General features: G+C 42.9%; 1 protein-coding gene and 1 long non-coding RNA gene across 4 annotated transcripts in view; one reads left to right on the top strand and one right to left on the bottom strand.

Moving 5' to 3' along the window:
• Positions 1-27,754, bottom strand: part of LOC130355601 (uncharacterized) — a 40,708-nt gene that overhangs the window by 7,014 nt on the left and 5,940 nt on the right. Inside the window, exons 1-3 of one of the 3 annotated variants that reach the window (XR_008888591.1) lie at positions 21,061-21,161; positions 5,946-6,018; positions 3,170-3,232 (exon numbers count right to left, since the gene is read on the bottom strand). This is a non-coding gene — a long non-coding RNA (uncharacterized LOC130355601). Of the gene's footprint in view, positions 1-3,169; positions 3,233-5,945; positions 6,019-21,060; positions 21,162-27,754 lie in introns of those variants that run through there. The other 2 variants (XR_008888593.1, XR_008888592.1) reach the window with 2 other exon arrangements.
• The window catches only part of TSGA10 (testis specific 10), a 70,041-nt gene continuing 63,448 nt past the window's right edge, over positions 21,162-27,754 (top strand). Inside the window, exon 1 of the mRNA XM_056555947.1 lies at positions 21,162-21,215. Coding sequence (XP_056411922.1) covers positions 21,177-21,215 — 39 coding nt within the window. The 5' untranslated portion in view covers positions 21,162-21,176. The remainder of the gene's footprint in view (positions 21,216-27,754) is intronic.

The following is a 27,754-nucleotide window of genomic DNA, read 5'->3' as shown; positions in this document are numbered from 1 at the left end:
AAACGAAAATGCAAAAACGGAAAAACCCCCGGTCCTTAAGGGGTTAAATGTTTTATGCCTCCCAACATCATGCTGACAATAGTTTTTTATTATTTTATAGATTATTTATTTTCTTTGTACTTTTCAAACTAATCCTGTAAGAGGGCGTTTACCAGCGATCTTCAGATCGCTCATATAATAAACTGCACTGGTATTGTAGTGCAGTATATTATGTCTTTCAGCCTTGTGCTGACAGCCAATGTTTAGTTATGGCTAATGTGAGGGAGGTTTTGGATTATTTATTTTTTATATTGTTTTTGGTAATTTTTTCTGAACAAAGTGAAAATTTGCACACATGTTCTTATTAACTTCCTGTACCACTATTGATCACCAGATTTGGCAGCCACATTGGATTGCGCAATATTCTGCAAACATAGTTTTCTCTAAAATTGTAGGTCAGAACAATATGAAAATAAGCACACATGCTCGTGATCACTTTCTGTACCACTATTGATCACCAGATTTGGCAGCCATATTGGATTGCGCAATATTCTGCAAACATAGTTTTCTCTAAAAGAACTGGTGAGAACCGTGCAAAAATTAGCACACATGTTTGTCATCACTGTCTGTACCACAATTGATCACAGATTTGGCGGCCATGTTTGATTAAGCAATATTCTGCATGCATAATTGTCTCTGAAATTACTGGTCAGAACACTGTGAAAATTAGCACACATGTTCGTGATCCCTTTCTCTACCACATTTACATGGTTTGGCCTCCATTTTGGACTGCGCAATATTTTGCAAGCATACTTTTCTCTTAAATAACTGGTCAGCACAATGTGAAAATTAGCACACATGTCCACCATAACCATCACCATCAGGGGTCATAGCAATCGTGTATTATAACCCTGCAGTGCAGCTTGGCCACCTGTATCGCTGCTTGCAGCTATATTTTATTTATTAAATATTTTTTTATTATTAAGGTTTTTGTTTTTCATAGCATTTCTGTCTTTCTAATTTTGTCTTTCCCGTAAGAGAGCGACCTTTCACCACTGATCTGAACGTTTCTATGAAACACTGCACTACTATTGTAGTGCAGGGTATTATGCCTCTCAGCATTATGCTAACAAGCAGTGTATGGTTATGGCTATCGTTAGGAGTATTTTATGTGGTAATACAGTTTTTTGGACATTTTTATATATTTTGTTTTTTTGTAGGGGATGGGTAGGGCTTAATTATTTTATAACTTGTTTATTTTTAACTTTTTTTTTTAGATAGGATCCATGCAGAACACATTGCCACCTATGTGGACGGCAATGCATCTGCGGAATCTCCGGCAATAGTTATTCCGGCTGAAAATTCCTTAGTTTGAACCTAGCCTTTAATTTTTTATTAAGGGGACTTTTATCAGTGATCTTCAGATCGCTTTTATAATACACTGCACTAGTATTAAAGTGCAGTGTATTATGCCCTTCAGCATTATGTTAACCCCTTAACGACGCAAGACGTATATTTACGTCCTGCGCCGGCTCCCGCGATATGAAGCGGGATTGCGCCGCGATCCTGCATCATATCGCGTCGGTCCCGCCGCTCATCAACGGCTGGGACCCGCGGCTAATACCACACATCGCCGATCGCGGCGATGTGCGGTATTAACCCTTTAGAAGCGGCGGTCAAAGCTGACCACCGCTTCTAAAGTGAAGCTGAAAGTGACCCGGCTGCTCAGTCGGGCTGTTCGGGACCGCCGCGGTGAAATCGCGGCGTCCTGAACAGCTGACCGGACACCGGGAGGGCCCCTACCTGCCTCCTCGGTGTCCGATCGACGAATGACTGCTCCGTGCCTGAGATCCAGGCAGGAGCAGTCAAGCGCCAATAATGCTGATCACAGGCGCGTTAATACACGCCAGTGATCAGCATAGGAGATCAGTGTGTGCAGTGTTATAGGTCCCTATGGGACCTATAACACTGCAAAAAAAATGTAAAAAAAAAGTGTTAATAAAGGTCATTTAACCCCTTCCCTAATAAAAGTTTGAATCACCCCCCTTTTCCCATAAAAAAAGAAAAAAAACAGTGTAAAAAAAATAAATAAAACATATGTGGTATCGCCGCGTGCGTAAATGTCCGAACTATAAAAATATATCATTAATTAAACCGTACGATCAATGGCGTACGGGCAAAAAAATTCCAAAGTCCAAAAAAGCGTATTTTGGTCACTTTTTATATCATTAAATAATGAATAAAAAGTGATCAAAAAGTCCGATCAAAACAATAATCATACCGATAAAAACTTAAGATCACGGCGCAAAAAATGAGTCCTCATACCGCCCTTTATGTGGAAAAATAAAAAAGTTATAGGGGTCAGAATATGACATTTTTAAACGTATACATTTTCCTGCATGTAGTTATGATTTTTTCCAGAAGTGCGACAAAATCAAACCTATATAGGTAGGGTATCATTTTAACCGTATGGACCTACAGAATAATGATAAGGTGTAATTGTTACCGAAATATGCACTGCGTAGAAACGGAAGCCCCCAAAAGTTACAAAATGGCGGGTTTTTTTTCGATTTTGTCGCACAATGATTTTTTTTTCCGTTTCGCCGTGCATTTTCGGGTAAAATTACTAATGTCACTGCAAAGTACAATTGGCGACGCAAAAAATAAGCCATAATATGGATTTTTAGGTGGAAAATTGAAAGGGTTATGATTTTTAAAAGGTAAGGATTAAAAAACGAAAGTGCAAAAACGGAAAAACCCTGAGTCCTTAAGGGGTTAAAAGGTTATGTGTTATTATGGCTATAGTCTTTGGCTATAATTATATATTTGAAGCAAAAAAATATTGACTTTTCTTTACTTTGTACAGTTAAGTCCAAAAACTGCGGTCACTCAGCCCACAGTCTAAAGTAAACTTGTAAACTCTGCAGTCAGTTGAGTCATTTCTATTAAATATTGAAAAAGGGGATTCCTACAAATAAAGAACAGAGAATAAGGATCATAAATGTTCCTAATCTCTGTACCTGAGATATGCTTGTGTTATATAAGAAGCTGTACATAAACAATATACTTATTAACAACACATACATCTTCATGTATAAGGGAGAGACTATAACATCTCTGCAGGCCTAGATTTTACATCTAGCCTGATTGTTATCAGTAATTAATATAAATATTAATTACCTGTCTCGTGGTTCCTTTCTTGCAGCTGACGAGGGTATATGCCACGTTCACCTTCTCACCGGGCATCAGTCACCTGTAAAAACACACAGGTATGATAACATGTTCCTTGATACATGCTACAGACGCTAATATAAATAACACTCTAAGACCAGAACTACTTATCTCAGGAATTTTGAAACCACATAAGATAAAGGAACAACAAAAAACAGATGAAATACATTGGGATCTAGAGTTTTACATTTTTTTTACTTAAAATATATTGTATAGTTCAATTTTTTTTCTTAAATATTTTATCTACAATTTTTATATTATATACAACAGTTAATCATGTAATGGGAATGTATGCCTTTTAATTTTGAAAGGGGGGGGGGTTGAAATATATTATTAAATGTTTTATGCCTCCCAACATTATGCTGACAATAGTTTTTTATTATTTTATCGACCATTTCTTTTCTTTGTACATTTTAAACTAATCTTGCAAGAGGGCGTTTACCAGCGATCTTCAGATCGCTCATATAATAAACTGCACTGGTATTGTAGTGCACCAGATTATGCCTTTCAGCCTTATCCTGACAGCCAATGTTTAGTTATGGTTAATGTAAGGGAGGTTTTGGATTATTTATTTTTTATATTTTCTTGGTTATTTTTTTCTGAACAATGTGAAAATTAGCACACATGTTCGTGATCCCTTCCTGTACCACTATTGATCACCAGATTTGGTGGCCACATTGGATTGCGCAATATTCTGCAAACATAGTTTTCTCAAAAATTGTAGGTCAGAACAATATGAAAATAAGCACACATGTTCGTGATCACTTCCTGTACCACTATTGATCACCAGATTTGGCGGCCATATTGGATTGCGCAATATTCTGCAAACATAGTTTTCTCTAAAAGAACTGGTGAGAACCGTGCAAAAATTTGCACACGTTTGTCATCACTTTCTGTACCACAGTTGATCACCAGATTTGGCGGCCATGTTTGATTAAGCAATTTTCTGCATGCATAGTTGTCTCTGAAATTACTGGTCAGAACATTGTGAAAATTAGCACACATGTTCGTGATCCCTTTCTCTACCACATTTACATGGTTTGGCCTCCATTTTGGATTGCGCAATATTTTGCAAGCCTACTTTTCTCTTAAATAACTGGTCAGCACAATGTGAAAATTAGCACACATGTCCATGATCACCATCACCATCAGGGTTCACAGCAATCGTGTATTATAACCCGGCAGTGCAGCTTGGCCCCCTGTATCGCGGCTTGCAGCCATATTTTATTTATTAAATGTATTTTTATTGTTAAAGTTATTGTTTTTCATAGCATTTCTGCCTTACTAATTTTATCTTTACCGTAAGAGAGCGACCTTTCACCACTGATCTGAACGTTTCTATGAAACATTGCACTACTATTGTAGTGCAAGGTATTATGCCTCTCAGCATTATGATAACAAGCAGTGTATGGTTATGGCTATCGTTAGGAGTATTTTATGTGGTAATACAGTTTTTTGGACATTTTAAATTTTTTTTTCTGCTTTCTTAATTTTATATATGATACAAAAATGTTTTTAAATGGATGTTTTTGTGGAGCTTGAGTTTAGTTTTTTTTTAAATTATTTTATTAACCTTGTTTATTTTTTCTTACTAGTTTTAACTATTCCTATTAAGTGACTGAAAGCAGCCATCTTTCAATAGCTTATATATTAATAGACTGCTGTAGTATGGAAGTGTCTTAAGCCTCTCAGTATTGTTCAAAAAGACAATGTATGGTTACGGTATTGTCAGTGGTTTAATTGTGGTTATATTTTTAAAACATTTTTTTTCTCTTTTTTTAATATGTTTTTACGGGTGTTCTGTTTAATTAGTTTATTAACTATTATTTGATCTTTTTTATCACATGAGAGGGCTTTCACAAGCGACCTACTGATCACCCTTATAATACATTGCACTAGTATTACAGTGCAGTGTATTATGGCTGCCAGCATTATGTTGACAGCCAATGTTTAGTTATGGCGAATGTGAGGGGAGGGTTGGGTTATTTTTTTATATTCTTTGGGTTATTTTTAAAATCTTTTTCTTTTTTTATATATGTACATATTATTTTGTTTGTAGGGGATGGGTGGGGCTTAATTATTTTATGACTTGTTTATTTTTTACTTTTTTTTAGATAGGATCCATGCAGAACACATTGCCACCTATGTGGACGGCAATGCATCTGTGTAATCTCCGGCAATAGTTATTCCGGCTGAAAATTCCTTAGTTTGAACCTAGCCTGTCATTTTTTATAAAGGGGACTTTTAACAGCGATCTTCAGATCGCTTTTATAATACACTGCACTAGTATTAAAGTGCAGTGTATTATGCCCTTCAGCATTATGTTAAAAGGCTATGTGTTATTTTGGCTATAGTCTTTGGCAATAATTATATATTTGAAGAAAAAAAATATTGACTTTTCTTTACTTAGTATAGTTAAGTCCTAAATCTGCGGTCAGTCAGCCCACAGTCTAAAGTAAACTTGTAAACTCTGCAGTCAGTTGAGTCGTTTCTATTAAATATTGAAAAAGGAAAAGGGGATTCCTACAAATAAAACACAGAGAATAAGGATCATAAATGTTCCTAATCTCTGTACCTGAGATATGCTTGTGTTATATAAGAAGCTGTCCATAAACGATATACTTATTAACAACACATACATCTTCATGTATAAGGGAGAGACTATAACATCTCTGCAGGTCTAGATTTTACATCTAGCCTGATTGTTATCAGTAATTAATATAAATATTAATTACCTGTCTCGTGGTTCCTTTCTTGCAGCTGAAGAGGGTATATGTCACGTTCACCTTCTCATCGGGCATCAGTCACCTGTAAAAAGACACAGGTATGATAACATGTTCCTTGATACATGCTACAGACGCTAATATATATATAACACTCTAAGTCCAGAACTACTTATCTCAGGAATTTTAAAACCACATAAGAAAAAGGAACAGAAAAAACAGATGAAACACATTGGGATCTAGAGCTTTACATTTTTGTTACTTAAAATATATTGTATATTTAAATTTTTTTTTCTTAAATATTTTATCTACAATGTTTATATTATATACAACAGTTAATCGTGTAATGGGAATAAATGCCTTTTAATTTTGAAAGGTGGGGTGGTTGAATTATATTATTAAATGTTTTATGTCTCCCAACAATAGTTTATTATTTTATCGACCATTTCTTTTCTTTGTACTTTTCAAACTAAGCCTGTAAGAGGGCGTTTACCAGCGATCTTCAGATCGCTCATATAATAAACTGCACTGGTATTGTAGTGCAGTATATTATGCCTTTCAGTCTTATGCTGACAGCCAATGTTTAGTTATGGCTAATGTGAGGGAGGTTTTGGATTATTTATTTTTTATATTTTCTTGGTTATTTTTTTCTGAACAATGGGAAAATTAGCACACATGTTCGTGATCACTTCCTGTACCACTATTGATCACCAGATATGGCGGCCACATTGGATTGCGCAATATTCTGTAAACATAGTTTTCTCTAAAATGGTAGGTCAGAACAATATGAAAATAAGCACACATGTTCAAGGTCACTTTCTGTACCACTATTGATCACCAGATTTGGCGGCCATATTGGATAGCGCAATATTCTGCAAACATAGTTTTCTCTAAAAGAACTGGCAAAAGGATAGGGGATAAGATGCCTGATCCTGGGAGTCCCGCCGCTGGGGACCCCCGGGATCTTGTACGCGGCACCCCGTTTGTAATCAGTCCCCGGAGCGTGTTTGCTCAGGGACTGATCACCGACGACCACAGGGCCGGCGGCGTGTGACATCACGCCTCCGCCCCTGTGGGATGTAATGCTCCGTCCCTCAATGCAAGCCTACGGGAGGGGGCGTGACAGCTTTCACGACCCCTCCCTTAGGCTTGCATTGAGGGGCAGAGCATGACGGGGGCGGAGGTGTCGTCGGTAATCAGTCCCGGAGCGAACACACTCCGGAGACTGATTACAAACGGGGTGCCGCGTGCAAGATCCCGGGGTCCCCAGCGGCGGGACTCCCGCGATCAGGCATCTTATCCCCTATCCTTTGGATAAGATGTCTAAGCACCGGAGAACCCCTTTAAGTCTGTTATTTCAGGGTTCTGACATTTTTAATGGTAACAATAGCACTAGAAACTAAGGAACATCCATGATTGTCATAGATATGGTGCAGAAAAATTTCTCCATGACCTTTAGTCAATTAGATAGATCCCTGAAACAACATTCCACATTAAATCCAGTATCGTCAAATAGTCAGGTGTAATACACAAATGTATGGTGCAGAACCACCTGAAAGTGTTTTCAAATTTGTCTTATGTATTCCTGGTCTATTCCTGGAGTAAAGGGAATCTGGCAGCTGTATTTGCTGAAAGCAAACTTTACTTTTCCTGGAGCCAAACTTATAAAAGCACCTTTGTATTTTTCAGCCAAGTGTCAAGGAGGCTGAGTCAAGCTACTCAAGTGCCCCAGCCTGGCTGCTCCCCATAATTGCTCTCCCCTTCCAGCTCCTCCTTGATTGACAAACATGGCTCTGAACATCAGTCAAGGAATGCCTGAGAGGTGGGAGAATGCGAAGAAGCGTGTCAGGCTGTGTCCCCCCCCCCCCCCCCCCCCGATTTTCGAGCCAGCACCGTGCCTTTTTGTGTACTTCTCATCACGCCCCCTCCCATAGACATGAATGGAGGGGGCATGGTGACATTGCGGGGGTCCCAGGAGCCAGACCCCCCACGATCAGACAACTTATCCAAAATCCTTTGGATAGGGAATAAATTGTCTAGGAGCAGAGTCAGTGGCGTTGCCAGGGGTGGGCAGGGGTGTATGTGTTTGCTGCAGACCGTTCCGGGTGACCCCTCAGGTTGGTGACACCCTGACCCAGGTGCGTCCGACCATCCCTGTCTGTTCTTGTGAGCTCAATCTACAGTGCAGAGTGCATTGCCTAGCAAGCGCTTACAGACAAAGCCAGTGACAGGGACAGTCAAAGTTCTGTGGCTTTCTCCTGTATAGTTCTCGCGGGGAACTTACTCAGCTCCTCTTCCTCCTCCGCTGATTGGCAGCTTTCCCTGTATGCATGGGTCACGTATCATAATAACATCACTTGAACCTGGCAAGCAGGCAGAGCTGTTGATCAGTAGTGTTGCTCGCGAATATTCGCAATTCGAATATTATTCACGAATATCGCATGTTCGCGAATTCGCGAATTTCGCGAATATAGCGCTATATATTCGTAATTACGAATATTCGTTTTTTTTTTTTTTTTCTTCTTCACAGTACACATCACAGTGATCACCCCTCTCTGCTTCCAGCTTGTGTGGTGTAAAGAAGGCTGTAATACTACTGTGTGAGACTGGCGTGCGAAAATTCGCATATGCGAAAATTTGCATATGCTAATTTTCGCATATGTGAATTTTCGCGTATACTAATTTTGTATATGTTAATTTTCGCATTCGCGAATTTCCGCATATGCGAAAATAAAACGAGGATATAACGAATATGCGAATATTCGCGAATATATGACGAATATTCGCCCATATATTCGCGAATATTCGCGAATTCGAATATGGCCTATGCCGCTCAACACTATTGATCAGTAAAGAGAATGCTGAAGCTCATCAGTGCAGAGAGCCTTCTGAGGCCAGTAAACAGGGGGGCACTCTGTGTCCCCCAAACACCCCCCCACCACCACACACACAAACATACACAATCCCTGTCCCCCTTTTCCAGAACCATTCCTGTAGCCCCCCCCCCCCCACTTCCCAGCACCATCCATGCTTACCGCCCCCTCCCCCCAGCACCATCCATGCTCAACCCCCCCATCTTTACCATAGTGCCTCCAGCTGTTGCAAAACTTCCCAGCTGTCCAGGCATGCTGGGCATTGTAGTTTTGTAACAGCTAGAGGCACCTTGGTTGGGAAACACTGATAAAGATAGATAAAGAACTTAGAGGGAAAGCGCAGCATTCCTGAGAAACAAAAATCTGTATATGGGCGCAGGCAGTGGGCCCCCGGTCCTGGGTCCAATGATGTAGAGATGAATAGAGACGGCTGTAGCACACCAAAGCCGCAAAAAATAAAGCCTTTAATCCAGCCAAAAAATTGACATTTCTGTAGTTTCACACCACCTTTTTCAATTCAAAGTGCAAGTGATCCAAGATAGTTTAAATAGACATAGTCATGTGATCAATTTATTTCCATATGATACATAATTAAAGTGACAAGGGCATAATCATAATACATAAGTGTATAAATAGGGGATACTCTATAAGTACACAAGGTCACAAGGCCCACGGTCACGCGAACGAGACGGCAACGTCATCCACCATGTGACCGATAGCCACATGACAGGAATGGCACACAGTGCATAGCAGGGAACGCTCGTCTCCCCAGATATGTGCATGCGCATCATTCTCTACAGAGACTGCAGCCATGCAGTGTGTGGAAAAAATTAAGGGCAAGTAATTGAACAAGAACTAAGGAGAAAGAGGAGAAGAGAGAAAAGAAAAAAAGAGAAAGAGAACAGAGAGAAAAGCACGAAGATAACTAAATAAAAAAAATATATATAAATAGAGAAAGTACAAATAATAATAAATAAAATAGCTAGTAATGTAAAAAGCAAAATAACAGGTCTATCTAAACGACCAAAGGGGTGTTAGTATATAAAGGTAATAAAATTACACCATAGTTTAAGTCAAATAATATTAAGAAAAAATGTTGTTATTTACGTAACCCACCAGCAATCAAAGTAAGTCATGCCAGGCACTATATATCCTGACCCACCCAGGGTATCCACCTCCCCACAATGCCTGGACACATGATATGGGCGAGAACCTGTCGACAGATACCATGGATATCCCAATCCATGGTATCATATGTAAATTAATTGATCACATGACTATGTCTATTTAAACTATCTTGGATCACTTGCACTTTTGACTTGAAAAAGGTGGAGTGAGACCACAGAAACGTTGTCCATTTTTTAGCAGGATTAAAGGCTTTATTTTTTGCTTTTTTGCCACTTTGATGTGCTGCAACCGTCTCTATTCATCGCTACATCATTGGACCCAGGACCGGGGCCCTATAGACTGCCTGCACCCATATACAGATTTTCGTTTCTCAGGAGTGCTGTCCTTTCCCTCCAAGTTCTTTATTTATCTATCTATCTATTTATCTATCTATCTTTATCAGTGTTTCCCAACCAAGGTGCCTCTAGCTGTTACAAAACTATAATTCCCAGCATGCCTGGACAGCTGGGAATGCTGGGAGTTTTAGTTTTGTAGTTTTGCTAGAGCTGGAGGCACCCTGGTTAGGAACCACTTTATCTATCCATCTATCTATCTATCTATCTATCTATCTATCTATCTATCTATCTATCTATCTATCTATCTATCTATCTGTCAGTGTTTTCCAACTCTCCAGCTGTTGCAAAACTACAACTCCCAGCATGCTAGGAATTGTAGCTGGAATTTTTTCGCTGGATTAACCCCTTAAGGACCCAGCCAATTTTCACTGTAGGACCCGGTCATTTTTTGCACATCTGACCACTCACTTTAAGCATTAATAACTCTGGGATGCTTGAAAATTTAGCATTTTTTTAACTTTGAACCTCTCTGCTTATAAAGAAAATGAATATTCCAAATAAATGATATATTGATTCACATATACAATATGTCTACTTTATGTTTCCATCATAGAGTTGACATGTTTTTACTTTTGGAAGACATCAGAGGGCTTCAAAGTATAGCAGCAATTTTCCAATTTTTCACAAACTTTTCAAAATCAAAATTTTTCAGGGACCAGTTCTGTTTTGAAGTGGATTTGAAGGGTCTTCATATTGGAAGTACCCCATAAATAACTCCATTATAAAAACTGCATCCCTCAAAGTATTCAAAATGACATTCAAAAGGTTTGTTAACCCTTTAGGTGTTTCACAGGAATAGCAGCAATTTGAAGGAGAAAATTCAAAATCTTCATCTTATAAACTGGCATGTTCTTGTAGACCCAGTTTTTGAATTTTTACGAGGGGTAAAATGAGAGAAAGCTTCCTAAAATGTGTAACCCAATTTCTCTCGAGTAAGAAAATACCTCATATGTGTATGTCAAGTGTTCGGCGGGCGCAGTAGAGGGCTCAGAAGGGAAGGATTTTGGAGTCTGAGTTTTTCTGAAATGGTTTTTGGGGGGCATGTCCCATTTAGGAACCCCCTATGGTGCCAGGACAGCAAAAAAAAAACACATGACATACTATTTTGAAAACTACACCCCTCAAGGCACGTAACAAGGGGTCCAGTGAGCCTTAACACCCCACAGGTGTTTGACGACTTTTCCTTAAAGTTGGATGTTTAACCCCTTAAGGACCCAGCCATTTTACACCTTAGGACCCGGCCATTTTTTGCACATCTGACCACTGTAACTTTAAACATTAATAACTCTGGAATGCTTTTAGTTATCATCCTGATTCCGAGATAGTTTTTTCGTGACATATACTTTAACATGGTGGTAAAATTGTATATTTGTAGCCCAATTTCTCTTGAGTAAGCACATACCTCATATGTCTATGTAAAGTTTTCGGTGGGCGCAGTAGAGGGCTCAGAAGCAAAGGAGCGATAAGGGGATTTTGGAGAGTACGTTTTTCTGAAATGGTTTTTGGGGGGCATGTTGCATTTAGGAAGCCCCTATGGTTAAAGAACAGCAAAAAAAAACAAAAAACATGGCATACCATTTTGGAAACTAGACCCCTTGAGGAACGTAACAAGGAATAAAGTGAGCCTTAATACCCCACAGGTGTTTCACGACTTTTGCATATGTAAAAAAATTAAATAAAAAATTCCCTAAAATGTGTGTTTCCCCTCCAAATTTCACATTTTCGCAAGGGTTAATAGCAGAAAATACCCCCCAAAATTTGTAACCCCATCTCTTCTGAGTATGGAGGTACCCCATAAGTTGACCTGAAGTGCACTACGGGCAAACTACAATGCTCAGAAGAGAAGGAGTCATATTTGGCTTTTTGAGAGCAAATTTTGCTCGGGGGGTATGTCGAATTTAGGAAGCCCCTATGGTGCCAGGACAGCAAAATAACCCCCACATGGCATACCATTTTGGAAACTAGACCCCTTGAGGAACGTAACAAGGGGTGGAGTGAGCATTTACCCCCCATTGGTGTCTGTCAGATCTTTGGAACAGTGGGCTGTACAAAAATTTTTATTTGCATAGCCCACTGTTCCAAAGATCTGTCAGACACCAGTGGGGGGTAAATTATCACTGCACCCCTCATTACATTCCGTGAGGGGTGTAGTTTCCGAAATGGGGTCACATGTGGGTTTTTTTTTTTTGCGTTTGTCAAAACCACTGTAACAATCAGCCACCTCTGTGCAAATCACCTCAAATGTACATGGTGCACTCTCCCTTCTGGGCCTTGTTGTGCGCCCCCAGAGCACTTTCGCCCACATATGGGGTATCTCCATAGTCGGGAGAAATTGCATTACAAATTTTGGGGGGCTTTTTTCCCTTTTACCTCTTGTCAAAATGAAAAGTATAGGGCAACACCAGCATGTTAGTGTAAAAAAGGGGTTAAAGGAGAAAAAGCCCCCCAAAATTTGCTAGGCAATTTCTCCCGAGTACGGCGATTACCCATATGTGGCCCTAAACTGTTGCCCTGAAATACGACAGGGTTCTGAAGTGAGAGAGCGCCATGCGCATTTGAGGCCTGAATTAGGGATTTGCATAGGGGTATTCTACGCCAGTGATTCCCAAACAGGGTCCGGCAATACTGGGAGTTGTTTTGCAACAGCTGGAGGCTCCATTTTGGAAAGAGTGGCGTACCAGACGTTTTTCATTTTTATTGGGGAGGGGGGCTGTGTAGAGGTATGTGTATATGTAGTGTTTTTTACTTTTTATTTTATGTTAGTGTAGTGTAGTGTTTTTAGGGTACAGTCACATGAGCAGGGGATTACAGCGAATTTCCCGCTGCGAATTTGAGCTGCCGCGCAAAATTTGCTGCATCGCAAACTTGCAGCCTGATACTCACTGTAAGCCCCCTGCCCATGTGAATGTACCCTGTACATTCATAGGGGGGGGGGAACCTCCAGCTGTTGCAAAACTACAACTCCCAGCATGCACAGTCTATCAGTGCATGCTGGTAGTTATAGTTTTGCAACAGCTGGAGGCACACGGGTTGGGAAACACTGAGTTAGGAAACAGACAATGTTTCCCAACCAGTGTTCCTCCAGTTGTTGCAAAACCACAACTCCCAAACATTCTCAGGCATGCTGGAAGTAGTAGTTCGGCAACATCTTTAGAGCCAGATGTTGCCGAACTACAACTCCCAGCATGCTTGGAGTTGTAGTTTTGCAACATCTGGAGGACTACAGTTTGCAGACCACTAATACAGTGGTTCCCAATCTGTGCCCTTCCAGATGTTGCAAAACTACAACTCCCAGTATGCCAAAACTGTCCAGACATGCTGGGAGTTGTAGTTCTGCAACATCTGAAGGGCCAGATGTTACAGAACTACAACCCCCAGCATGCCTGGACAGTAAGGGCATGCTGAGGATGTGTAGTTTTGCAACATCTGGAAGGGCACAGTGGTCTCCAAACTGTGGGCCTCCAGATGTTGCAAAACTGCAACTCCCAGCATGCCCAAATGCCAAGGGCTGTCTGGGCATGCTGGGAGTTGTAGTGTAAGGGGACCAGATGGAGCAGTCCAGATCACTTTACGGCTATCAGGACTGCTGCAAAGGTCCCGCGACGCCGCCCAAGATCAACTCACCTGTCGCCACTGCCGCCGTCTCCGCCACCGGGATCCGGGTCTTCAGGGACGAGGTAAGTATCGGGGCCGGGCCCCAGCACTCCCCCGTCCCCCGCAGCGTCCTCCGGCCTTCCTCCTGTCGTCTACGGACTTCCCGGGGTCGGGCAGGGCGGGAGGAAGTAACCGCCCCCCCCCCCCCCTGCGATTGGTCGGTTAACTAACCGAAGAATCGCAGGGGATAGGAGAAGGTGGCAGGCTTGCCACCTCGCTCCTATACTCCAGCATGGTCCTGGCTGTCTGTGACAACCGGGATCATACAAAATTACCGGGCGGTCGGGTCCCAGAGACTCGATCAGCCCGGTATCGCTGCAGATCACAAGGGTGATTTCCCTCGTGATTTGCGACGATCGCTGACATGGGGGGCCGACGTGGCCCCCCTCGGCGTTTGCCCTGGATGCCTGCTGAAGCATTTCAGCAGGCATCCGCTTCCGATCTCTGCTCAGCGCGCGGCAGGGACCGGAAAACGCCAGGACGTACGGGGACGTCCTGGGTCCTTAAAGCCCAGGGTGCGGGGACGTCCCCGTACGTCCTGGGTCCTTAAGAGGTTAAATGATATTTTTTTCACTAAAATGCTGGTTTTCCCTCAAATTTAAAATTTTTGCAAGGGATAATAGGACAAAATGCCCCCCAAAATTTGTAACCCCATCTCTTCTGAGTATGGAAATACCCCATGTGTGGACGTCAAGTGCTCTGCAGGCGCACTACAATGCTCAGAAGAGAAGGAGTCACATTTGGCTTTTGAAAAGCAAATTTTGCTGAAATGGTTTTTGGGGGGCATGTCCCATTTAGCAAGCCCCTATGGTGCCAGGACAGCAAAAAAAAAAAAACACATGGCATACTATTTTGGAAACTACACGCCTCATGGTACGTAACAAGGGGCCCAGTGAGCCTTAACACCCCACAGGTGTTTGACGACTTTTCGTTAAAGTTGTATGTGTAAATGATTTTTTTTCACTAAAATGCTCGTTTTCCCTCAAATGTAAAATTTTTACAAGGGATAATAGGACAAAACGCCCCCCAAAATTTGTAACCCCCACTCTTCTGAGTATGGAAATACCCCATGTGTGGACGTCAAGTGCTCTGCTGGCGCACTACAATGCTCAGAAGAGAAGGAGTCACATTTGCAAATTTTGCTGAAATGGGAGGGGGGGGGGGCATGTCGCATTTAGGAAGCCCCTATGGTGCCAGAACAGCAAAAAAAAACACATGGCATACCATTTTGGAAACTACACCCCTCAAGGAACGTAACAAAGGGTACAGTGAGCCTTAACACCCCACAGGTGTTTGGTAAATCTTTATTAAGTGGCATGTGAAAATAATTTTTTTTATTTTTTTTACACTAAAATGCTGGGGTTACCCCAAATTTTTCATTTTCACAAGTGGTAACAGGAGAAAATGTTACTGTAAATTTGTAAATACATTTCTTTGGAGTAAGGACACATCTCATATTTGGCCGTAAACAGCTTGCACACTGGTCTCAGAGGTGCCGGAGATCAGTGAGGGTCCTTGAGCTTTCTATTTCTCCTATGGAGGAGGAACAGTAGGACCCTCCTCAAGGGGCATTACATGGGGTAAGTAACTGGGGTACACTAAGTAACTAAAGTGGGGTACAGTGGGACATAATATTATAAATGATGTTCCCAGAATGATGACCCAGGGCATAGCCAAAACTAAAAAATATGCCCACCCCCAAACCCTATGCTCTGAATCATCATTCTGGGAATGTGATGTGTGTGGCCGTCCCTAGCCTGTTGCCTCAAATGCGCACCCCGCTCAGGTGGAGAGAGAGCGCTGCGCATTTGAGGCAACATAAAAAGTCCCCGATGATAGTGACTCAGTGACCCATGACCCATTTTTTTTTTTTAAATACCCCCAGAGGTCTTATCAGTTTTTTTTTTTTTATAAAATAGTTTTTTGGGGCAATTTAGTGGTTTTATGGGGTTCAAATTTGCAATGTACTCTGGACTTGGTACACTGGGGTCAAATTATGGAAAATTAAAATGAAGAGGGAAAATTTAGTACGGCATGGAAGTTTGATACTCCCTGAAGCAGTTTTTAATGCAGAGGCCCGGATGATTGGGGCAAGTGTCACATTGAGTGGTGGTGTCCTTCCGAATCCCCCTCTTGTAACACAATCTGCATTTTTTCTGGGTTCGTCCCTTCTTTCCAGTGTGGGGGACTTCACCTGGAAAGTGTTGGCCTGGGACGATCCTGGCACCTATAACTTCAGTTCCTTGGGAAGTCCGGCCTGCTCTTTCCCAGTCGCCAAAGATCAGGACCTTTAGGACTTCTTCATGGAATTGAAGGTATGTCCCTGTGTTGCCAGCTTACTGGGACAGTACAAAAGCGTTGTACATGGCAACCTGTACCATGTAGACCGCAACTTTTTTGTACCATACCCGTGTTTTCCGCATGGCCATGTATGGCTTGAGGACTTGATCAGAAAGATCAACTCCCCCCCATATATCGATTGTAGTCCAGAATACAATCGGGCTTGAGGAACGGTGTTGTGGTACCTCGCACAGGGACAGGTGAGCTGCCGTTGCCATGAATAGTGGTCAGCATAAGGACATCCCTCTTATCCTTATACCTGACCAGCAACAGGATTTCATGGGCAAGGGCACGGGACTCACCCTTGAGCATAGGTGTCTGGATCAAATTTAGAGGCCTCTCTGGTTCTTCCGCATGGTCCCACAAGCGGACGTGGATCTGGCGGCAAGGGATGTGAAGTGAGGGATGCTGGTATAAAAGTTGTCCACGTGGTAACCCTTATCCAGCAATGGGTACACAAGGTCCCAAACAATTCTCGCTAACACCCAGAGTGGGGGAACAATCTGGGGGTTCAATACGGGAATCTCGTCCCTCATACACCCTAAACTTGAGAGTGTACCCGGAGGTACTCTCAAAAAGTTTATATAGCTTCACGTCATACCGCGCCCGCTTCGAGGGAATATACTGGCGGAAGATTAGTCTCCCCTTAAAACTGATATGAGACTCATCTACTGAGAGGTCCCTGAGCGGTACGTAGGCCTCCAAAAATTTGGCCCCAAAGTGATCGATGAGCGGCCTCACTTTGTAAAGTCGGTCATAGGTGGGATCACTTCGGGGTGGACATGCCGCATTATCTGCATAATGCAGGCATTTCCGAATGGCCTTGAACAGCTTCCGTGTCATGGCCATACTGTAAAGCGGGGTCTTGTATAGAATGTCCCCGCTCCAGTACTGCCTGACACTTGGCTTTTTGACCAGGCCCATATGCAGAAAGAGGCCCCAAAATGTCCTCATTTCTGCTGCATCAATGGCACACCATTCATTGGACGTGGCCAAAAAAGAATCAGGGTGGTGGGCGATGAACTGCTGGGCGTACAGATTCATCTGCTCCATCATCAGATTGACAAAACAGTCACTGAAAAAATACGGGCCACTGGGCCACTATCATGGGGGGGGCGTGGCCTCGCCTGGCGGCGTCTCCGCCGCCGTACAGGTGACTCATAATCAGTACTAGATGATGAGGAGGACGATGAAGAACACAGGAATGTGGGATCTTCATCGTCCTCACTGACAGATTCGGAGTCGGAGGCAAGAAAAGCGTATACCTCTGCTACCGAAAATGCCCGGCGAGCCATCGCCTTTTTTCTACGGTGGCGGGGTTGGGGGGGGAGGCGACGGTGGTGGGGGGGGAGGGTGTGTGTGTGTGGGGTAGTATGTAGCGTTGTTTGCTTGGTGTGACTATTATATAACGGTGTGTGATTAAAAATCACACACCGTTATATGGGGAAAAATTGCTACCTCCCCATAGATACAGTGGGTGAGAGGGGGTGTATCCTAAACCCCCGATCGCCATGTATCTCCAGGTCAGCGGGTCACCTGTGACCCGCATCAACGGAATAGACACAAATCACAAGTGTGAATTCACTTGCGATTTGCGCCGATTGTCGACATGGGGGGGGTCTGATGACCCCCCTGGGCATTTGCGCGGGGTGCCGCAGGGTGCCTGCTGATCGATATCCCCGGTCCGATCCCTGCCCACTGCGCGGCAGGGATCGAAATTCCCACGGACGTACATGTATGTCCTGGGTCCTTAAGACCCAGGGTGTCAGGACGTATCGGTACGCCCGGGGGCCTGAACAGGTTAAAGGCTTTATTTTTTTGCTACTTTGGTGTGCTGCAGCCATCTCAATTCATCGATAGATAGATAGATAGATAGATAGATAGATAGATAGATAGATGGATCAGTGTTTCCTGAAGAGGGTGTCTCCAGCTGTTGCAAAACTACAACTTCCAGCATGCTGGAGTCAGTGATCTATGTCCTATATCTATTCCCTATCTATCTATATATCTATCTATCTATCTATCAATCTATTTATCTCAGTGTTTTCCAACCAGGGTGCCTCCAGCGGTTGCAATACTACAAATCCCAGCATGCTGGGTGTTGTAGTCTGCAACAGCTGGAGGCAACCTGTTCAGGAAGCACTGATGTATGCTCTATCTATCTATCTTTATTAGTGTTTCCTAACTCTGTGTCCCCCATACACCCCCCCCCCCCCAGCACCATTCATGCTCATCCTCCCCCCCTTCCTTACCAGGGTGCCTCCAGCTGTTGCAAAACTACAACTCCCAGCATGCTGCGAGTTGTAGTTTTGCAACAGCTGGAGGGTTGGGAAACACTGACAGATAGATAGATAGATAGATAGATAGATAGATAGATAGATCTATTCAATATCTATCTATCTATGTTTGTATGTATGTCAGTGTTTCCCAACCAGGGTGCCTCCAGCAGTTGCAAAACTACAACTCCCAGCATGCTGGGAATTTTAGTTTTGCTACAGCTGGAGGCAACCTGTTCAGGAAACACTGATATATGCCCTATCTATCTATCTATCTATCTATCTCAGTGAGAGATATAAGATTACTAATCCTCCATGTACCCGCATTGTTTTGATAACTGTTGCCCTTGGTTACGACCCACTATGGTGGGGTAACACATGCTCAGTTCACCTGCAGTCTGCTGAAGGCAATGGCAGTTGTCTCCACTGTGCTTGTATGCAATAGGGATTGTGGGAAAGTGTGTGCTCTGTTGCGCGGCAACAGTAGGGTTAGAACTCAGAGAGTAAACTAGGTGATTTGATCCATTGGGGAGAAGAACTCTACAGGGATATAAGTTATTTTCCTTAAAAACATCACAATTGTTCCCTTTATATATACGTGGCACACATCTGATTTTACCAAATTTGCTCTGTGGAACAATCCTGTTAACCTCCCTGGCGGTATGATTCTGTCTGGAAATTTGTACCAAAAGCGGTACAATTTTTTTAACTGAATTTCACATCTCCCTTTGTCCATTTCACATCTCCCCTGTCACATTCCCCCTCCCTTGTCACATTCCCCCTCTCCCTTGTCACATCCCCCAAAACATTCTCCCCCCTCCTTGTCATATTCTCCCCCCTCCTTGTCACATTCTTCCCCCTTGTCACATCCCCCCCCTTCATGTTACATTCCCCTCCCCCTGTCACATCCCCCCCCTTGTCACATCCCCCCTTCATGTCACATTCCCCTCCCCCCCTGTCACATCCCCCCCCCCTGTCACATTCCCCCCCCCCCCTGTCACATTCCCCCCCTTGTCACATTCCCCCCCTGTCACATTCCCCCCCTGTCACATTTCCCCCCTTCATGTCACATTACCCCCCCCTCCCCCCTTGTCACATTCCCCCCCAGTCACATTCCCCCCTCTGTCACATTCATCCCCCCTTGTCACCTTCTTGTCCTGCAGCAGAATACACTAGGTTTGCCGGGCAGATTTCAAACCTAGTGTATTTGCTGCAGAACAAGCCCTTTCCCCTTCAGCCAATCACAGGCTTTATACCACTGCGGCCTGTGATTGGCTGAAAAGTGAAAGGTCCTAGAAGATGAATAGTGAAGAGAGGACACCCCGGACCGCACGGAGGGGAACAACATCTTCAGGGACCGGGATTAGGTGAGCAAAAGTTTTTTTTTATTTTACTACTTCTTTCTTTTACACTTAGCTCAGTGTTTTTCTAACAGGGGGCCTCCAGCTGTTGTGAAACTACTACTCCCAGCATGCCCGGACAGCCTTTGGCTGTTCGGGCATGCTGAGAGTTGTAGTTTTGCAACAGCTGGAGGCCCCCTGGTAGGGAAACACTGACTTTTAGTATTTTTCTTTACCTGCTCTGGCCAGCCCCCGCAACGGGAGCCGACCCGAGCAGATAATCGCATGTTTTCCCGGGGGCCGCATCGCTATATTGCATTGCTTTTGCGATATATCGTGGAGCCCGGCAGGGAACTCTGCAATTCTACCCCGAGCGTGACTCGGGGTTACCGATCCTGGCAGGGAAAATTAACCCCCGAGTCACGCTCGGGATTACCGCTCAGGAGGTTAAAGAAAATTCAATACATGCATTTCTTTTTATGATTCAGTATTAATAGTCATACATGAAATCCAGCATTATAATAGTGAAATATACATTATTTCAGCCTAAATTCTTGTTTTAGGTTTTAACAGGACGTCATGTTAAAGGTCAGAGATCTCTTATATGACTTCCCTGTTACCCCTATTAGTAGGTCACATACACTGAACATATAGGTTTGTTTTAGAAATGTAGGTGCTATATGGAAAACAATACATAAAGTGGGAGATTTATCAAAACCTGTGAAGAGGAAAAGTTGACCAGTTGCCCGTAGCAACCAATAAGATTGCTTCTTTCATTTAAAAAAAAAAAAAAAAAAAAAGGCTTCTAAAAACTGAAAGAAGAGATCTTATTGGTTGCTATGTGCAACTGCACCACTCTTTCTCTACACAGATTTTGATGATTCTCCCCCTTAGACTTAATAACCCATACAGTACTTACACCCCCCAACTCTTTGTGTAATAGAATTGAATAAACAGTATATACTTAGTCATTTGGGAACATCAGCAAAGAGTCTAGTTAAATAATTAGATTTAATACAATTTACATTATTCTTTTGACACATTATATTTAATAGATCTAGTCATCATTTGCAAGTCTAAAACTCTAGATGTATTCTGATCAATATTTAGGATTTATGTACCTCTCATGTGTCATCTTGTCCCATCTCCTGCTCTTAGTTTGCGCTCCCTCTGATAGCTAAGACCTGAACTGTACTAGTGGCTGGTAGAGATAGCTCCAAACACTTGATGATGTCACATGTGTGATGTCATAAGTGAAGATTACCAAAGAAAGCTGGTAAGGCCACTGTATGGTTTTATATTGTTAGTTCCTTTTTTTTTTTTTTTTTTTTTTAATAACTGTTTATTTATAAGATTTTTTTTTAAACAGTAAACAAAGATACAAACATTCCACTTCAAGGAAATGCATGTATACAAAGCAATACAAGCAATATGGACAATAAAAAAGAAATAAAATGAGAAATAAGAAAAATAAAAAGAGTTGGAGATAAGAAGTAAGGTAGAGAGAAAAATAAATAGGGAGAAAACAACAAGAGATAAAAAAGGAGAAATTATGAGTCACAACAATAATCAGCATGTTTTGGCTAAGCACTGAAATATTGTATTTGCTACATATTGCAACCGAGATAAGACAAAAGTCAGAACCTTTGAACATATGAGTCGCAGGTATTCTCTTTTTGTGTGATTCCAGTATCATACAGTGTAGCAGAAATTTTGCAACTTAGGACTCAATGGATTCAAGGTAAGGCGTCTATGGTTCGACGATAATAAAGGCACCGTTTTTGTAAAAAGAAAAAAAAATGGAACAAGGAAGAAGGAAAATGAAAGAGAAAAGGGGAATAAAAGCATCAAGATCCACACACCTCTCACCACAGCCCCCAGTCCAGAGTCAAAAAAGCATTATAAAACAAACACAATAAAGGTATTAAATATCAAAAGTCTCCCAACTTTGCCATATTTTATAGAATCTAGGTAGAGTGTTTTCAATCATAGCCAAGACACACTCCATCCGCCTCACTTCTCGTATTCTGTCCATCAATGCCCGAATCGGAGGAGATTCAGATTTTTTCCACCAACTAGCTAATAGGCCTTTAGCTGCCGTGAAAATGTGTAATAAGAGCCTGGCCTTATTATTGTTAGTTCTAATAGTTTTAATCTGTTAGGCTTCCATTGTGATATCTGTTGGGGACGGAGTGCATACCTGTACGCCCTCCGTATTTCCGATCACTGCCACTCGCCGATATCTATCAGCAGCCATCACGGCACATCGCCTAGGGGGGTCCTGAGACAGTGATCTGTTTTTCTGGGCCAATCGGGTATCTGGTGACCTGATGGGCCGGAAAATAAGGGTGATCGTGGTGCCACCTCCTTCAATCCCCTACCATTGGTCGGTCAGGACTGATCGACCAATGGCAGGAGGGGTGGGAGGAAATAAAGTTCCCAGCAGGCGGCGGGAGACAGCAAGCAACAATTTAGAGCAGTGTTTCCCAAGTGCGGTCCTCAAGATAGAAGTGTTTCCCAACCAGGGTGCCTCCAGCTCTAGCAAAACTACAAAACGAAAAGTCACAGTATTCCCAGCTGTCCGAGCATGCTGGGAATTGTAGTTTTGTAACAGCTAGATGCATCTTGGTTGGGAAACACTGATACAGATAGATAGATAGATAAAGAACTTAGAAGGAAAGAGCAGCACTCCTGAGGAATGAAAATCTATATATGGGTGCAGGCAGTCTATAGGGCCCCAGTCCTGGGTCCAATGATGTAGAGATGAATAGAGACGGCTGTAGCACACCAAAGCAGCAAAAAAGCAAAAAATAAAGCCTTTAATCCAGCTAAAAAATGGATAACGTTTCTGTGGTTTCACACCACCTTTTTCAAGTCAAAGTGCAAGTGATCCAAGACAGTTTACATATACATAGTCATGTGATCAATTAATTTACATATGATACATAATTAACCCCTTAAGGACCAGGACAATTTTCACTGTAGGACCAGAGCGTTTTTTGCACATCTGACCACTGTGGGGCATAAATGCTCACCGCACCCCTTATTACATTCCGTGAGGGGTGTAGTTTCCCAAAAAATGGGGTCACATTTGGGGGGGTCCATTGTTCTGGCACTATGGGGGCTTTGTAAACACATGTGGCCTTCAATTCCGTAAAAAAAATTATCTTCAAAAGTCTTATGGCGCTCCTTCTCTTCTGAGCATTGGAGTGTACCCGAAGAGCACTTTACATCCACATATGGGGTTACAATTTTTTTTTCCTATTTTCCCTCGTGAAAATGAAAACTTTAGGGTAACACCAGCCTTTTAGTGAAATTTTTTTTATTTTTTTCCTTTTCCCATCCAAATTTAAGGAAAATTTGTCAAACACCTGTGGGGTGTTAAGGCTCACTATACACCTTGTCACATTCTGTGATGGGTGTAGTTTCCCAAAATGGGGTCACATGTGGGTATTCATTTTTTTATGTTTATGTCAGAACTGCTGTAAAATCAGCCACCCCTGTGCAAATCACCAATTTTGCCCTCAAATGTACATAGTGCGCTCTCACTCCTGAGCCTTGTTGTGCTCCCGCAGAGCATTTTACGCCCACATATGGGGTATTTCCGTACAGAAAGTATGGGGCCACACCAGCATGTTAGTGTAAATTTTTTAATTTTTTTACACTAACAGGCTGGTGTAGCCTCCAACTTTTCCTTTTCATAAGGGGTTAAAGGAGAAAAAGCCCCACAAAATCTGCAGTGCAATTTCTCCTGAGTATGGAAATACCCCATATGTGGCCATAAACTGTTTCCTTGAAATACGACAGGGCTCCGAAATGAGAGAGTGCCATGCGCATTTGAGGTCTAAATTAGGGATTGCATAGGGGGGGACATAGGGGTATTCGCCAGTGATTCCCAAACAGGGTGCCTCCAGCTGTTGCTAAACTCCCAGCATGCCTGGACAGTCAGTGGCTGTCCGGAAATGCTGGGAGTTGTTGTTTTTCAACAGCTGGAGGCTCCGTTTTGGAAACAATGCCGTGCGATAAGTTTTTCATTTTTATTGGGGGGGGACAGTGTATATGTAGTGTTTTACCCTTTATTATGTGTTCGTGTAGTGTAGTGTTTTTAGGGTACATTCACACGGGCGGAGGTTTACAGTGAGTTTCCCGCTAGGAGTTTGCGCTGCGGCGAAAAATTTGCCGCAGCTCATACTTGAAGCAGGAAACTTACTGTAAAGTACCCTGTACATTCACATGTAGTTTCAAAACTACAACTCCCAGCATGTACTAATAGACAGTGCATGCTGGGAGTTGTACTTTTGCAACAGCTGGAGGCACACTGGTTGGAAAACCTTCAGTTAGGTTCTGTTACCTAACTCAGTATTTTCCAACCAGTGTGTCTCCAGCTGTTGCAAAACTACAACTCCCAGCACGTACTGATCGCAGAAGGGCATGCTGGGAGATGTAGTTATGCAACAGCTGGAGGTACGCAACTACATCTCCCAGCATGCCAAGACAGCTGTTTGCTGTTTGGGCATGCTGGGATTTGCAGTTTTGCAACATCTGGAGGACTACAGTTTAGAGACCACTGCACAGTGATCTCCAAACTGTGGCCCGCCAGATGTTGCAAAACTACAAATCTCAGCATGCCCAGACAGCAAACTGCTGTGTGGCCATGCTAGGAATTGTAGTTTTGCAAGATCTAGGGGGCCACAGTTTAGAGACCACTGCACAGTGATCTCCAAACTGTAGCCCTCCAGCTGTTGCAAAACTGCAAATCCCAGCATGCCCACACAGCAAACAGCTGTCTGGGCATGCTGGGAGTTGTAGCTTTGTAACATCTGGAGGGCTACAGTTTGAGACCACTATACAGATGTTGCTAGGCAACTCACGGGCTTCCGTAGGATCCAGGGAGCCGCATCGCCGTCCTCTTCTGCCGCCAATCCCCGCCGCCGATCGCCGCCTCCTGCCACTGCTGGTTGTTGAGTGGACTTCGGCGCCGGTCCCCTTTGGTTTCCCCGTTCGGCCTCGCCTTTTGAGGGTGGGCAGAACGGGGAAACCAAAAGTTAACCCCCCGCCCCCAATCTGCTATTGGTCGTTGCTTCTAAATGACCAAAAGCAGGGATAGGAGGGGTGGCACCCCTGCTACCTCACTCCTATTCCTTTCAGGGGGATCGTGGTTGTCTTGGACAACCCCCATCCCCCTTATTTACCGGGTCACCATAGACCCGTATGACCCAGAATCGGCGCAAATCTCCGGTGTGAATTCACCGGCGATTTGCAGTGATCGCCGACATGGGGGGTCTGATGACCTCCCTGGGCATTTGCACAGGGTGCCTCCTGATCAATATCAGCAGTCACCCCCCGTACGTCCTTGGTCCTTAAGGGGTTAAAGTGACATAATCATAATACATAAGTGGATAAAAAGGGGATACTCTATAAGTATCCATCTGTGCCATCATGATAAAAATAGGTGCAGAGTAACAAAAGTGATGAAAACTCTAAAAACATTCAAGATATAGATAATTACAGCAGCTGACAATCATCAAACATTAATGTAGAGGGCGAGAAGGAGTTGCGGTGTATCGGGCTTACCAGCCTTTATTTGTAAACAAAACCACATGCAGGAGATCTTCCGCATGGCGACATGATCGGCGCTGCCATGCATGATCTAGCGAGCCAATAGCAAATGATGACATCATGCACGCCCGGTCATATGTGACCAATAGCCACATGACCGGAATGGCACACAGTGCATCCCAGGGAACGCTCGTCACCCCAGATATGCGCATACGCATCATTCTCTACAGAGACTGCAGCCATGTTGTCTGTGGGAAAAAGTAAGGGCAAGTAATCGAACAAGAACTAGGAGAAAGGGGAGAAGAAAGAAAAGAAAAGAAAAAAAGAGAAAGAGAACAAAGAGAAAAGCGCGAAAATAACTAAATTAAAAAATATATATAAATAAAGTAAAAATAACAAATAAAATAGCTAGTAATGTAAAAATCAAAATAACAGGTCTATCTAAACGAACCAAGGGGTGTTAGTAGATAAATGTATGAAATGAAATTACGCCATAGGTTAAGTCAAATAATATTAAGAAAAAATGTTGTTATTTACGTAACCCACCAGCAATCAAAGTAAGTCATGCCAGGCACTATATATCCTGACCCACCCAGGGTATCCACCTCCCTAAAAAGACTGGACACAGGATATGGGCGAGAACCTGTCGACAGATACCATGGGTATCCCAATCCATGGTATCATATGTAAATGAATTGATCACATGACTATGTCTATTTAAAGCGGTATTCCAGGCCAAAACTTTTTGTTAGATATATCAACTGGCTCCGGAAAGTTAAACAGATTTGTAAATTACTTCTATTAAAAAGTCTTAATCCTTCCAATAGTTATTAGCTTCTGAAGTTGAGTTGTTGTTTTCTGTCTAACTGCTCTCTGATGACTCACGCCCCGGGAGCTGTGCAGTTCTTATGGGGAAATTCTCCCATCATGCACAGCTCCCGGGACGTGAAATCATCATTGAGCAGTTAGACAGAAAACTTCAGAAGCTAATAACTATTAGAAGGATTACGATTTTTTAATAGAAGTAATTTACAAATCTGTTTAACTTTCCGGAGCCAGTTGATATATATAAAAAAAGGTTTTGCCTGGAATACCCCTCTAAACTATCTTGGATCACTTGCACTTTGACTTGAAAAGGTGGTGTGAGACCACAGAAACGTTGTCCATTATTTAGCTGGATTAAAGGCAATATTTTTAGCTTTTTTGCTACTTTGGTGCGCTTTATCTTTCTATCTATCTGTCTATCTATCTGTCTGTCAGTGTTTTCCAACCCTCCAGCTGTTGCAAAACTACAACTCCCAGCATGCTAGGAATTGTAGGTGGAATTTTTTAGCTGGATTAAAGGCTTTATTTTTTGCTACTTTGGTGTGCTGCAGCCGTCTCTATTCATCTCTAGATAGATAGATAGATAGATAGATAGATAGATAGATAGATAGATAGATGGATCAGTGCTTCCTGAAGAGGGTGTCTCCAGCTGTTGCAAAACTACAACTTCCAGCATGCTGCAGTCACCCTGGTTAGGAAACATTGATCTATGTCCTATATCTATTCCCTATCAATCTATCTATTTTTCTCAGTGTTTCCCAACCAGGGTGCCGCCAGCGGTTGCAATACTACAAATCCCAGCATGCTGGGTTTTGTAGTTTGCAACAGCTGAAGGCAACCTGTTGAGGAAACACTGAACTGTGCTCTATCTATCTATCTATCTACCTTTACCAGGGTTTCCTAACTCTGTGTCCCCCATACACCCCCCACCCCCCACCTCATCTCTGACCCCCCCCCCCCCCCACACACCATCTCTGACCCCCCCCCCTTTCCAGCACTATGCCTGTAGCCACTAGCCCCCCAACCTCCGCCCCCCCAGCACCATCCATGCTTATCCCCCCCCCCTTCCTTACCAGGGTGCCTCCAGCTGTTGCAAAACTACAACTCCCAGCATGCTGCGAGTTGTAGTTTTGCAACAGCTGGAGGGTTGGGAAACACTGACAGATAGATAGATAGATAGTTGTAGAAAAGACCGCAGCACACATGTAGAAGTCCAATATAAAAAGTGGATTTATTCCATAAAACAGCAAGCAAACAGAAAGCTACGTTTCGGTAGTCTCACATCACCATCTTCAGGCATGTCTGAAGATGATGGTGTGAGACTACCGAAACATAGCTTTCTGTTTGCTTGCTGTTTTATGGAATAAATCCTCTTTTTATATTGGACTTCTACATGTGTGCTGTGGTCTTTTCTACAACTATTTGAAGTTG

The sequence above is a fragment of the Hyla sarda genome, chromosome 2 (genome assembly GCF_029499605.1).
Source record: "Hyla sarda isolate aHylSar1 chromosome 2, aHylSar1.hap1, whole genome shotgun sequence".
Taxonomy (NCBI): Eukaryota; Metazoa; Chordata; class Amphibia; order Anura; family Hylidae; genus Hyla; species Hyla sarda.
The sequence above is the reverse complement of the archived record's forward strand: the minus strand, read 5'-3'. Positions and strand labels throughout refer to the sequence as shown.